Here is a 15228-nt window from a genome sequence, read left to right as displayed (position 1 = left end):
TCCTTCACAGATGTCAGAGTCACTGTCTGACTCAACGTCACTTCAGAAAGTCGGGGGTTTTGCATCATGTGAATCCAAATCTGCTGATGGAAAGAGTCACAAACCACCTGATAGAGGACTGCTGCGTGTACAGCTCTGATTTTTGGTGTGAATTGTTCTACTTCTCAAGGCTTTTATTCAGATCTGGAGATTGTGGATCTATTTCCTGAGGACAGTCACGTTTTTTTGTGCTTCCTGAGTGTGTTTCTATCTTCACTGGTTGATTCTAGTCACACAGACTTTTAAAAAGAAGTGAAGAAATGTGCACAAACATTTAGTGTCAGTACAGTGTGATGTTGTGGAAGAGGTGGAAGGAGCATAAAACACAGTCCTGGACACATGTTGTTTCTCCCAAAGGACATTTTTCTGATGTGAATGAGTAGAATAAGAACATAATCTATCTAACGGGATGGAAGGAGTCTCTGTCTGCATGTCTATGTCTTCTGGAGAATCATTCATCCCATCGACTTTGCACTTGTTGGGTTAGGGTGAGGGCGCAGTGCTGAGTGAGATCTACGGGACATATTTCTTAGTTGCGTATGAACTGTTTCATCTCTCCCTCATTTCCTGTTATCTCTCTACTCTCCATATTGTAAAAGGCATAACAAATGACTAAAAAAGACTGGGTCTACTATCTTGTATTTGGAGGATTTTTCTTTATATTCCATCAGCGATTAAATGTCTCTTTTCCTCAGACTGTCTAAACAATCTGACTTACTATGGTGGAAAAGTATTCTCCCCCATCTATTGTGGTTAACGTCTTAATTATCTTGTTAAGACTCTTCAGGATGTGTTTGGAATAATCTGGTCCAATAAACACAACGATTAAGACAAGAGGGTCCCGCATTGATCCAAAACCACAAGCTCTGTTTCATCCTGTGATCCTGATGGTCCGACTCCAAACAGTCACCTGAGCTCTCTGTCAGCAGGTGAGCTAACTCTGCATGAAGAGGTGAAAGTTGGCCCTGGTGAACTCCTGATGGATGGTCTCTAACAGGAAGTCGTCCTCCTGGCCTCCCTCCATCGTCCTCTCTCTCTTCCCTCCTCCTGCTCCTCCTCGGACAGGCATTGGTGGCGGCTGGAGCTCGGGGGTGTAGGTGAAACTGAAGGACGTGCGATAAATCAGACCGTCCAATCGGATGAGCGACAGCGGGACGGTGATGATGCGTCGCAGACAGCGCCAGCCAACGGCGAAAACAGAGATGTCAGGAACGACGCAGAGCAGAGATTTAGGAGACCTACGAAGAACAACAGGGACATCGAAGTCATTAAAGTCAGGAGATCCTTCTTGTTTAACTCGCATCAAAGCCACCAGACTCCATTGACAAAAACAGCCATTTTAGTTGGTAGAACGCAGGAGCTGCTGGTTTACCTCTGCCTTGATCTGTTGGTTTGTTTGTGCTATTTTCTGACTTTGGTGTTTCAGAGTTCAGATCCAACATGATATTTGTGCACAGAACAACACAAACAAACCAACGGATCGAGGCAGCGTTGGACACTTCTAACAATTTGAAGAACAATCTGAAAAACAAACACTTTTAGTGGACCTACTTAGATTACAATGCAACCATCGCATGCGATCTATGGGACTAATTCCAAACCATTTTGTACCAACCAACCATTTCAAACTCCAAATATGTAAAAATAGGGCCCAGGTATTCAGGTAGGGATTTAACAGGGGACGCTGAAGGGGTGTCTAATACTGATTTGAACTCTGACTCAGACCACAGAGGTCCTGTTCTGTTGTTGGTTTTTCTGAGGGAGGCTGGTCCGGAGTTAAGGGGCAACAAAAGCAACAACAGTGCAAACACTGAGAAATAAACCGTGGAAGTAGATAATTTTGTGATTATGTCAGAGACTAAACATAATTCTGTGGTTGAGATGAAATACGAGTGAGCAGCAGAGACTTTGAAAGCCCTTTTTATAAAGTGTAGTATACTACACCTCTGGCTTGCATGGCAGCGAGGGATCATGTTCCTAATTGGCTGCAGCTTCTCGTACAAACAGCACATTGTGGATGACTGTGTTAAATAAATACGGCTTTCCTCTGCGCTGCCGAGCCGCTGCTGATGGGAGGAATATTTGCAGAAGCTCGTGGCGAGCCGCTCTCAGCCAGAGACCCTGACTTACGATGCCTCAGCACTTTAGGTGTGGGATCTGAGGTGGACTCTGACGTCAGAGAGGTCGTTTCGCTTTGGGAAGCATCATGTGAGATCCTGTGAGGGGACGCCTGAATGTCAAGGTTTTCCTGCGCCCTTCTGCAGTCTACAGACCCTCTCACATGAGTTAGAGAGAGGATTGTTCAACGTAAGCCGAGCTGAGTTCCTCCAAGTGATGTTTGAATCTAACATAAGACCCTTTATGCTCCTCAGGTCCACTCTTGGCCCCGTCTCTCAAAAAAAAGATGAATAAAGGTAAATAGGAAAGTTCAGCGAAGTGAATGTCATGACTGTGGAGAATATTTTCAGTCGAAGTTGTTGGGAAAACTACACGTCTTCTTTCTCCAATGATATCCACAAGTTGGTCCTGAACGTGTGAAGAGATTCTTTTCCTCAACAAAGCCACAACAAAACTCTTTGAAACAGGATAAAGACACTTTGAATGAAGGAAGTTATTATCAAGTACCCAAATAAAAATAAGTAATTCAGCACTGGAAAGATGGTCTTCTCATAGCATTGGGCTGTCTATGTAAGATACATGGAAGTAAAACCAAATGTCTGATTGCAGGATTAAACTATCGAATCGTGTTTTTATGGCGGCAGACAGGAAACAGAGCTGATTGAAAATTGGAAACGAGTTTCAAAAACAAAAACTCACGTGTTGCAGCTTCTTCTATAAACTTCCTTTCTTTGTGGTAAACTATTAGAAACAGAATGTCTCAGAGTTTTACACAAAATAAACATCTGAAAACATCTCGGATCGACATTTTTCACCATTTTATGATCCTTTACAGACCAAGCAAGTCATTGATTGATCAAAAAAATAACTGGGAGGTTAATGGCTGATGAAAGTAGTAGTAGTTAGTTGGAGCCCAAGTGCATTTAAAGGGATAGTTAAACATTTTGGCATTTGTGCTCAAAGCTACAGCCAGAAGTTTAACATGAACCCTGCCCTCTTTTACACTTTAGTGTTTGAACAAACAAACAAGTGAGATAAAACATTTTAATGAGCTTTGCAGCTTTTTGCTTGCAGGAACATTGTAGACTATTCTAGACTTCCGGCTAAAGCGATCTACTGGACCAGTTCCAAAACATTTTGTACTGACCAACCATTTCAAAACCCAAATATGTGAAAATAAGATTTAAGTTTACATTTTAAGAAGAGATGATTTGATTGCTTTGTGTCTTCAATGATTTGCTTGTGGATCTTTGTGCACAATCATGCTGTTGTGTTTTATGTAAAACTATTTTGCCGTATCATTACATGTCACATGTTCACGTGTTTGTGTATTTAAATCTGTATCTGTGTATTTACTGATTTGTGCAGGTTAATTATACATTAAACTTATTGGAGAGGATGTCACTCACTGAAAATCAGACATAACTTCCTGAAACATACTGTAGTTTCCAGCAGGACAGATGTGGCCACATGTCTGTTGTGTTTTATTGAAATTCCTCAACAAACTGCAAAATAACTGCTTTCAGATTCTGGGTCAAATGAAATATTTGGGTTGAACCTGCTTGGTTACATAATATTTGGTGTGGAAGTGCCACTTAATCTTCCATAAAAACCTTCAAATTTAGGCCAACGTTTATGAGCAGCCAGCCTCGCAGACCTGAACCGTCTCACTTTAACTAACAGAGCTGATTTTCCCTCTGTGCAGCTCAGCTCCACACCTGGAGCCTCCGTGGAAAAGCAGCATGAGAGCGATTGGCACAAAGCAGTCCTAAATAAAGAACAGGGTCTGTGAAAAGTCATCATTAGAGCTAAAATCCACCTTTAAAAAGAAGCTAGAATATAACTTCTGCTGCTTAGAAGTCCATTTACTCAAGTACTGGAGGATAATTAGGAGGCTCCTGTACTTTATTGAAGTGTCTCCATGTTAATCTTGATATACATACATCATTTTATAGACAACAACAAATAGTTTAAGATTAAACCAGCGGCTCTCAACCTGTTCAGCATCAGTGTTTCAGGTGTTTCTAAGTTGTTTCTTCTTTCCGAATAAACTTCACACATAATTTCATTCAAATTTTGTGGAATGTGTTCAAGGATAAAAGAGTCAAAGACAAATGAATGTGTACACGTGTGTATATGAAGTATTTAAAACCAGTGACACGTCCTGTATTAATAATATTTGTTATCATATCAGTCACAACGGGCTTGTTTGCTGCAACAACAAGTAGTTTTAATACTTTAAGCAGATTTAGCTGATAATACTTCTGTGCTTTAACTTAAACACAGGACTTTTACTTGTGACTTACTTTTAACTTTTACATCAGATAACAAAATTAACAAAAATAATACATATGATATTTTCATCAGTTTTATATCTATTATTATTATATATTATATTATTTATATGTTATATTTATAGTATTATCCCTCCAGCTTCCTATCAAAGGCAGCCAGACAGCAGAGCAGCAGGCCAGTGAAGTATAATGGCAGCTGTTGACAGTCTACTGTGGACGTCTTAATACACCTGTGATGGTGTTTCTTCTCTCCTTTGTGGTTTCTGGGACTCAGATACGGTGGATCTGTGAATGAATTGAGTCCCTTCTTGTTTCTAACATGTTTGACACGGTGCCACAGCCGGTCTCATGGGGAACATGTTCCAACCTCACAGACTAACATGACACTGCTTAACCTGAACATAACTTTTTAATATTTGCCTCAGATGGTTCTAAAAATGCCAAATAGTTTAAGTGAATTATTATCTCCTGACTCCCTTCATCTCCCTCTGAGCCTCCTCTCTGCTCCTCACCTGTCTGTCTGTCTGTCTGTCTGTCTGTTTCCTCTTAACTCACTTGAACATGGTCTCACTCTCGCTGTTTCCAAACCAAACTTTGAGATGAGGGCTGAAGTTTTCTCCATGGATCTCCAGCATGGCAACATGTCCTCCACCATTCACCTGCAGCAACACACACACACACACACACACACACACACACACACGGTGATGGTGATGGATTGTCTGCTGTATGTCAGCAGATTTAAAGTCTTTGCAGGTTGATTTTTGTACTGAAATCAATAAAAGAAATACACATGTGGCTCCTTGGAAGGTAAGTCTGTATATTTTGGAAAGTGGTCAACATAATTTTAAGTTGGTGTAACCTGTAGATTTGTATTTAAACGTCTAAAAGCAAGAGAAGAGAACCCCTCCCACACACTGTCCGATTACTTGCAATAACCTTTATTGGAAAAACAACATTTTGGTCCCTTGACCTTCATCAAGTAAAACCTAGAACGCTGTGACCTGCTTGTGTTTGAACATATATTTCTTTAGGCCTTTTTAGAGGTTTTTATATATAGTTTTCCTGCGTCCCCCGTCCACAGCAGCACACTCTTAGCTTCTACCAAACTGATGACCACCATCTACTGTAGGACCTCATACGACCACACTACCAATAATGTGAACTATCCCTTTAATCTCATGTCTCTCTCTTGACGTAGATTCCCAGCGAGCAGCATCCTCAGCTGAGAAGGTCTGGAGGAGTGTCTGCTCTCTCACTCACCTCCAGCCCAGTGATGACAGGAAAGGGGGTAACTGGTGTTTGGATGCAGGCCAGACCCTGATTAAAGGTGAATTCCACCGCTTCCACTCCGATGATGGTCCAACAGGAGCCGTCGTTCAGCACCACTCGGCTGGGGTCTCTGACACTGGACGGGGCCTGTGGGGGGGGGGCACGAAAGGATGGAGGAGACGAGAGAGGGAAGAGGGGATTAGTGTTGGCAGGGGGGCACGGACTGAGGAGAGGAAGGAGGGAGCGGAGAAGGTGTGGGAACAGAGAGCCTCACATGGTGCTGTATGATGGTGTCGTTGGATAAACACAGGTATGCGTGCGGGCTGTCTCTGAACTGGAAGGCACACTTGTGGAGCTGAGACACCGGCTCATCCACGTCTAAGATGGCGTGCTGCTTGTTGACCTTACGGATCACCTGGAGACGTGAACGAAAATCGAGGGGAAAAGCAAAATCAATAAGCTCCGTCAGAAATCTCAGGAATGTAATTTCCTCTGAATAACCAAGCTGATATTTTCTATTGTTACACCTGGATTATTGGATCATTTGTCAGTAATATGTGTTCATGTGAAGAGACTAAACTATAACATGCTTTTATAGGACGTTTATTGCAGGATTTAAAGGGATAGTTTGGATTATTTCAAGTGTGGTTGTGTGAGGTACTTCTAGTCTTAGTAGGTCACACAACCTGCTTCTAAAAATCCAAACTATCCCTTAAATGCACTGAGTCTCCTAGAAGATAGATCCATCTTGACAGCTCTGACAGGCCTCAATGCTAGAATCTAAACTAATGCACCTTGCAGCCAAAAAAAAGGGGCCGATATCTGTTATTAGGGGAAACTTTTGGGGGTCTTAACAACTTCAAAAACAAAGAACTTGCAGCGCTCCATGTTAACAAAGTTACACACATTTCATGCAGACAAAGAGATCAACAGGCAGGTCAAACGGTGCTACGTTCAAAGGTCCCAGAGTCGGCTCATTTTGATGTTCATATTGGTTTCTGGACGTCCTGTCAGAACAGGTTTACTTGGTTTAATCCTCAGAAAACACAACACAGTATTTTTCTCACAGCAGAACAGTCTGCGGGCTTTTCTCTCGCCTCTGACATCTTCACGTTACCGTAAACTGGCACAAGTGAAGACAATATAATGGAGGATTCAGGAGGTTTTCAGCGGACGGGGTTTGTCGGCCTGCTGATTGGCCGGAGGAGGTCACATGTTCATCACTTCCCCTTATGACATCACAAGGGGAGCCAAATCTAAACAGAGCGTTTCCACACACATTTACTGAACGCAGGAGAGAAAGTGAGAGGACGTCTTTTCTCAGAGTTCAAGGGTTTCTAGACACACTGACTAAGTACTAATATATATATATATAATACATTACATGGAACCTTTCAATAAGTAAAAAGGGTCCCATATCTATGAAGTGAGTTTACAAATGAAGCTTTCACTCAAACATAACCAGAGATACAACAGCTGCTTACAGTAACGTGACGGAGCTGGCTAACACTTCGGGGATGGGATCTTAAAAAGGTGCACACTCTATAAAAACCTGGTGGTCTGTGCGTCGCGGGAGGTTCCACAGCGGATCACTTCTGGTATGTCCAGACCTTGAGCCCCCGTCCTAAGTATTAACACATTCAAACACACCCTTTACTGCACCGCACACAGACACTCTTCTCATATTCAAGCCTTTCCACAGATGCTGATGCAGCTGAACTCTTTGGTCCCACACGTCCACCTTCACCTCCTCATCAGCCCAGACGCCGACCACAACCAAACAACAGAGCCACGCAAACGACTCCGCAGGTAAAACGTCTCCATCTTCAAATAAACCAGGCAGCGAAAGGCCTCAACTACAAAAACACAGAGGTGTAGCACGCAGATATACCTTCACCATCCACCCCCGGGAGGCAGCCGAGGTTGTTATGACAGCAGTTTAGGGGGTACGGGGAAAGAGTGTGCTCAGCGGATTGTGAAGGATTCTGCTAAGAGGTTTGTCTAAGTTTAACTTAACCTGCAGGATGGGCTCAGCTAAAACAACTGCACTTCCAGGATTAGCAGGTTATGTAACACACACCTGTCAGACGCACGGGACCAAAGTGGTGACTTTGTGATTGAAAGGTTAGATAATCAGACAAGACAGCTTCTCTCCAGAGTGTGAGTGGACTTCTTGTCTCCTCTGGGGTTACACACACACACACACACACACACACACACACAGAAACCCCAGTCTGATTAATACCACATTAAACAACAACCAGCCCCTGAGGATGAATGAATTCTGTGTCCTGCTCAAGGACACTTCAGCAGGCTGTGCTCTCGGAGTCACAGGGATTTAAACACATATCCTCAGTAAATTAGCAGGTTTTCCTAAATTCCTCATTGTTATTGATTTAATTTCCTGAGCGGAGCTACGAGGGAGATTCAGCTGATGCTGTGATGTTCACTACTGCTACAGTTGTTCCTTCGCAGACATCAGAGGAAAATACCTGAGAGACAACTTTCAGGGAGTTTCTGGTGTGAGCTGCAGACATTCAAATGAATGTATGTGTCTCAGTAAAATGATGTGATGAAAAGAAATACTAAAGCACAGAAATTCAGTTTAAAGCTCACAGCTGCAGACTGTGGCTCAGTATTTAGACACAACGGGAGCCTGTTGCTCTGCAGAACACTTATCTATAACGTGTAGATCTTCTCCTGATGATGGATGTGAAGCACAAAGACCCAGAGTCATGTAGCTGAGCCAGCAGCTCCGTGAGGCCGATCACTGAACACAAAGTCCAGCTGAGGCCGACAGGATGTCACCAGTTTTATAGATATTTGGTCATAAAACAAAGAACAGTTTAATCTGATGATGGATGGATGAAAAGTTTTTCCAGTTCATCCTGAAGGGAACATGAATGTGTGAGTTCAGTGTGGGCTGACGTGGTGAACAGTTTGCCTCCTGACTCGAAATTACAGCTTTAAACAGTAACCATGGTTACAGTTATCGTTTGGAGTTACTTCGTTCCTGAATATGAAAGGTGTGTGTGTGTGTGTGTGTGTGTGTGTGTGTGTGTGTGTGTGTGTGTGTTACCATGGGTGGCAGAGCTACTCCAGACTCAGTGCACACTAACTGGACCACACAGCCGTAACAGATGAAGCCTTCGCTCAGCACAAAGTCGTCTTGGTCACGCTGGTCCTCCACTACATACACACACACACACACACACACACACACACAAAACTACACATGAATATTCATACAGACTCATGGACTCCCACTGCAACAAACACACACACATTGTAGAGTGAACTTAGTCATTACTGTTTTATAAAACTTACTTTTGTGTGTGTGTGTGTGTGTGTGTGTGTGGTGACTGACTGAGGTTTAGGTTTAGGTGGTGGGAGGTCCCGTGTTGAATAAATAAGCTCACAGATCTTAGGACGAGCTTTTCCAGGCGTGTGTGAGCGGTGAACATCGCCGGTGAAGACGACAGTATTTACGCAGGGTGGTGAGAGAAACTGTCTACTGACCGCAGGGCAGCGTGTTCGGGCCGCTGATGGCCGCCGCTCATTCCTCTATGATGTGTCTAGATGTGTGAACATCTCAGATATATGAAGTAAGTATCAAGAGCCATGCGTACAGACGACCTTACTGACACCCCCAACGTGTCTGAAATGGTCTAAATCCGTCTATTTATTTTCGTGGCAGCTTCTATCACAAGGTTTAGAACAAATAACTGTAATAAAAGGACTTGAGACGGTAAATAAAACCCAGTATTGCAGATAATTTGTTAGATATTTGTTCCTTTTGTTAATAAAAACAGGTTAATTTAACTTTGTACAGCAGTCGTGGCTGTTTGTACGAACTAAATTCTTACATATAAATATACACATATATATATATATATATATATATATATATAAATACATATAAATCCAATATTGATTTGAATTCTGCTGATGTTAAATATGTAACAGACACAGTTTGGGAGAATTTATCTGGACGTCACTTTTAAATCCAGACAACTAAAAGTAATTGTGTGTGGAGTTCCTCTACGATAAAAAATATATATTTTTTGGAGCTTTTGGATTGTAAAAATATTTTTCATCCTCGTTTTCTTTTTTAAATTCAAACCAACAGTGTGGAGGTTTTGTCTCCCCCGTTTGGCAGGGAGGAAAATTACATCTCATCTGAACCCTGCGTTTCTTTCTTATCGGGAGCGTCAGAAACTTTTCTTGGACTCTTCTCATGTTTTTCCGCAGTACTCCTCGTCGCTGTAGTCGGCTGTGTCGCTATGGTCGCTTCTCCCTTCAGTACAAGTCACTACTGACTGACCTAAGACGCATCACGACCGCGGCCCCATCGTGTCGTCACAGAAACCAGATTTACAAACACAGTAGTCGGCTAATTGAAATCAATGGTGGATACTGATTTTGGAAATGAATCAATATTGTGTGATGAGGGCTTCAATTACATGTAAAAGTCCCACACTTCATGGATAGACTGACCATAACATGACCTTTACAATATGGTATAAGTCAGTGTGGGACTGAGAAGCTGTGAACATGCAGCTAACACACACACACACACACACACACACACACACACACACACCCATGGTGATGGTGAAGGCCGTCCACTGTCTGGCGCTGGCTATGAAGGCTCCTCTGTCCACTGAGAGGTAACGAGTGCTGACCGTCTGCGAGCGTAAACGGTTGAACAAAGCTACTCTGGAGCAGGATGAGATACACACTGAAAACACACACACACACACACACGCACAGCAAGGTTTTAAATGACATAATGTGAAGTCATGACACATAAAAACCAGCTGTCTGTCAAACCTGCGGCCGGTCTCTTGGGGTTCAGGGTGTTCAGGGAAGTTAGAAAATACTGCTGAAAGTAGTTTGTTCACAGTTTGTTCACAGAACTTCCTGGAGTCTCCACCGGTTGCCAGGCAACCTCACGTGACGACAAGACTCCATAGAGACAAGAGAGTCACATCAACTTTTTATCTAACTTTGGCAATAACCTAAAAAGTCTAACTATTCTTTTGGTAGCTTTTAAATAATAAAATCAATTTGGATGTTTGGATTTTTTCTCTCTTCAATCCAAATTGAAAACAGTGAAAAATAAGTAAAACGTGACTGACGGTCGGCGTTCTTCATGGACTGTCTCTTCTGGGAGGGTTTGGAGATGACTTTGATCATCTTGCTCTTGAACGAACCCACTTCCTGTCTGTTGCCCAGAGAGAGTCGCAGCAGCAGGCAGAAGTGCTTCCTCTTGTCCTGGTCGGAGATGAACAGGGACTTGGCACAGGCAAACATCTGAGGTGAGACAGAGAGCGAGACGGGTCTGAGAAACTTTTACATTTTAAATTTGAGTCAAACACTCAGTGAAGAGATGACACGTGCTCACAATGTTTAATGTTTGGATGCAGTGAAGTGCCAGAAGATGGATAGTCTTCAGGAACATTGTGCAGATGAAGGTCTTTGATTCTACTTTTTCTTTACTGAGAGACTTTTTTTTATTACCAAGCGTCCTGATGGCTTTTACTCCTCAGCATTTGAAAGATGTTCTGACTGACGCATTTTACAGTAATGCAGATGTAGGAGGTCTGTTTCTTGTGTTCTCCCTCTGCCAGTAAACACGGAAGAGGCCAGTGAACACACACGGTGTGTTTACTGCACCGTAGTTTCTCTGTCAGACACGAGTGTTTGTCGAGTCAACAGTCGGCTGTAATAAAATAGTCTCGTCTGGGTAAACATACAGAGCCGCTTGTCGCTTCCACTCAACAGGCTGCAGCTCAGCAGCTTCACTCGCTCGTCTACAGCCGGTGGTTTGGCTTTGAGACGACTAATCAACATGAATCAACACCTCACCGTCAGGAGCACTGCTCTGGTTACACAACAAACTTTATATCTTCACTTATACTTTCAACTAAAGCTTGGGACAAACCTGAGGATTAGCCAGAAGTCTGGACAAACCACACTCAAAGATTGCTTCCATCAACAGATCAGGACGGAGCATAAACTCAGAGTCAAAAAGGGGGGAGAGTCTGAAGAGATCCTGGATGGAGGGGCACGTAGGACTGTAGAGCTGAGGGAACTTAGTGAAGCGACCTTCAGGTAAAGCTGTCTATTTCCAGGTATGTGTCCCTTGGTGACGCACATCGTCTGCTGCTGATGTCAGGCACAAACTATCAAACATGTTTCATATAACTTCTGTGAAAATGGCTTCAGATAAGACAGATCCCAACAGATCCCGTCCGTTCAACCTGGTCCCACCAGTCGTCATGCCCAAACCATATTCATCATCAATTCAACCCTCCTAATGTGTGTTTCTGTTTAGGGCGGAGGGGATGACTCCAACCATTGTTGCACCATGAGCTAGAGCGTTGGCCTTGTGTCTAGAATATTACTTTACTGATTATGTTTCATGATTTAGTGCAGTGGTTCCAAACCAGGGGTTCATACTCCGTCTGCAGTTGGTGGAACATACATGTAAAACGGCTCAACTGATTTCACAAAACAGAAATTAGGATCTAATGGAGACAAACATACATATTGAGTCTGCTGAACTAGGAACTGTGTTGTGATTGAGAGTGTGTGAACACGAGTTAAAAGGTGAAGTCAATGGCTGAAATACTAGAAGCAATGTGACACAGTTTCTGATGCCTAAAGTTTCTGATGCTCCAGATAAATCTGTTTGACAGCTACACCGTCAAACGCATGTTTGAGCAAACCAACATAAACCCCCTGTGGTGACGATGAGCTCCTCTCTCAGGAGGCTGATTTAGTGTCCATCTGCACATCGTCACACACTGAGACTGTGAAGGCTGGAGTCAGCCTGACACTAACAAGTTGGTACAATGTGTAGTCTGCAAACAAAGCGGCCTAATTAGAGAACAACGGAGCACACTTTGAGGCCGACAGCCTCATTTATACTCCTGAAAAGTATTTGTGTGAAAAATTAAAAAAAGAGAACTTGAGAAAGAAGATTCTTCTCCCTCTAACAAACACCTTTCATGGCCTCTGTACCTGTTTGTTAAAAACAGACTTAACAACAAGCAGAAATGGGGAAGAACTTTTTGAATGAAGGATTTCTTTTCTTCTATAAACTCTGTGATTGATATACATATTGATGAAGCTTCATCCTCTGACATGGATCAGGAAGGTCGTGGTTACAGCGAACCTCCTGCTATTTGGAGAAGAAATTAGGGGATCATTTGAGATAAATGGGACAGAAGCCAGTTTAAACTTCCAGACAATTGCTGCCTGTGTCATTAAAGAACTTGAGTGATGGACAGGGACTAAAGAAACACAGCAGAGAGGTATGCACATGGCATTAGACCAGATAAATCCCACACACTGAGTTCTCTCACCCTGGAGTTTGGCTGCTCATCGAAGATCAGTTTGAACGTGTCTGACTGAGACTGGCTGGAGCTGTCCAGACACATGTAGCCGCACAGCCGATAGACAGAGTCTCCATAGCCAGCCGCTGGAGGGAGGCGACAGGAAGAGACAGGAGAAAGGGAAGAAGAAGAAAATAATGGGATGCATGAAGGGGGGGAGAGAGAGAATGGGGAAAAAGTGTGGGGTGAGGAAGGGAGAGCATCACAAGTGTATTCAACGTTTCCTCTAAAAGTGCCTATATGTTTGTTTCCTGACCTTTCAGATGGTCCTGCATGACTCTCCAACCATGACCGCTGATGTAAACACAAGGAGGAGGGCAGAAGAACCTGTGGGCGATGACACAGTCCAGACTCAAACTACACACTCAAACATTCCCGTGAACATGAGCTGAACGACGAGTACTGTGAAACCTTTTCTCGTTGCCGTAGGACTTCTGAGCAACCTTGGCGTGCAGGATGGTGACACACTGGTCTGCGTGAGCTTCTCTTCCTGGTTCCCTCGGCGTTGGCAGTAACGGACAGCCTTGAAAGCCCACGTCCAGTCTCCTGATGGGACAAGAATGCATTGTATTTGTGCAGGGTGGCTATTCGGGTCGAACCCAAACCATCACCTTTTCCTGAACCTCTCCAACATCATATGTGATATTTTAGGTTTGTTGATAACAATAGATGATGTGGCCTTCTGGTGGGTGCAGTTGGCCTGAATTGGGACATTTAATAAGCCGATAGCAGTCACATCGACAAAGTGAGTGGTGATGACTGACACATGAGAGTAAACAAGACTTTGGTTTTAAGGCCCTGCCATAAAGGAACAGCTCCACTGTGGCCCCCTCAGTTTTCTTCATGGGGACATGAAGTATCTCAGACTAAACACAGTTATCGTCTCCAGACACCACATCCATCTTCATAATGGACCGAGTGGTAGCGAGACATAAATAAAGACGTGCCAAAGATAGTTTCCGATACAGTAACACTGCATTACTGACACATTCAACACTGGGACAGTTATTTTTATATCTTGGAAGAGTTCTCTTACTTGTTCACTTGCTTATTATTGTACAGCAAAAGTAAATGATTACTTACTTATGATGACTTACTTCATTCGAATTTACAACAGAAGGCCCTCGAAGTCATTACACTCCAGGACATTTTGCATTTTGACTGCAGCAAAGTGAACAGCAGGCAGGAATCAGCAAGAACAAAGCTGAACTAATTGGGACAAAAGGCAGTAATGGGAATCGCAGTCATTCAGGATCACTTTGACAGTTGCTGGTTCTGATTCTGAGTGGTCTGGAACAATGTCTTCACTCAAAGCTGCATTTGTGTATTAGTCTAACACATAAGAGCAGCATGGGGTGGGATGTCCTTTAATGCACATCTGTAGAAAGACAAAGTAAAGAGGAAGGGGACCGATGGTAACCTAACCATCAAAAGCACACATCATGTGGAAATAAATATTTTAAAAACAAGCTATAGTGGCTTCTCTTTTTTTGTGCTGGTGATTAGTCTCAAACAGGAACATGTCTGCAAACTCATCTGTGTGATTAGAGCTCAAATGTTCAGTGGAACAGCAGGTAAGTGACTGAGGGAACAGAAACATTAGCGGCCCCGTGTAGCTCCGCTAACAATGGCAGCTGTCACATCAGCTGCGTTTTTTCTCTGCAGTAACGACGTAATGAGGAGTTACCACCCCGGGGCCCGGAGTCTGGAATGCTCCTCATAATGAAGACTGTTGACACGAGGGGAGGAGAGGACGAAGGGACGAAAAGACACAGCCGCAGTTTGTGGCTGATGACAACAAAACTATGTTTGTGACAAACAAAAAAAACTGTGTAAGAGCACATCAAAGTGGATTTAGACCTGGATTTACGTGTCCTGGTACGATCATGCTGCACAAAGGTTCCTCAGTGTGCAATAAACCTGATACTTACTGAAAAGAAGCAAAAATCTTAAACACACTACTGAATTATTACTTAATAAAACCTTGAATTTTTAGGGAATATACTTACAGTCCGGTTTATAACCCTGGTTTAACCACAACTGGCTCTTCTGCAGACTAAACCAAGAGGTGCTGGCAGGTTCGTTCTGTTTGCTGTTTGCTG

General features: G+C 43.2%; 1 protein-coding gene across 1 annotated transcript; it reads right to left on the bottom strand.

Moving 5' to 3' along the window:
- Positions 1-725: 725 nt before the first annotated feature.
- rbpjl (recombination signal binding protein for immunoglobulin kappa J region-like) lies at positions 726-13611 on the bottom strand. Its single transcript, XM_070845072.1, has 10 exons — positions 13538-13611; positions 13383-13453; positions 13097-13212; positions 10865-11039; positions 10327-10464; positions 8803-8912; positions 5998-6138; positions 5715-5870; positions 5007-5110; positions 726-1277 (listed from the first exon to the last, which is right to left on the bottom strand). Exons 2-10 carry the CDS (start codon positions 13399-13401, stop codon positions 974-976), a joined length of 1263 nt encoding a protein of 420 aa, XP_070701173.1. The 5' UTR covers positions 13402-13453; positions 13538-13611; the 3' UTR covers positions 726-973.
- Between the last annotated feature and the right edge of the window lie 1617 nt (positions 13612-15228).

This window comes from Pempheris klunzingeri, chromosome 2 (assembly GCF_042242105.1).
Source record: "Pempheris klunzingeri isolate RE-2024b chromosome 2, fPemKlu1.hap1, whole genome shotgun sequence".
Lineage (NCBI taxonomy): Eukaryota > Metazoa > Chordata > Actinopteri > Acropomatiformes > Pempheridae > Pempheris > Pempheris klunzingeri.
Note: the sequence above shows the minus strand (reverse complement) of the source record. Positions and strands in the feature narration are given on the sequence as shown.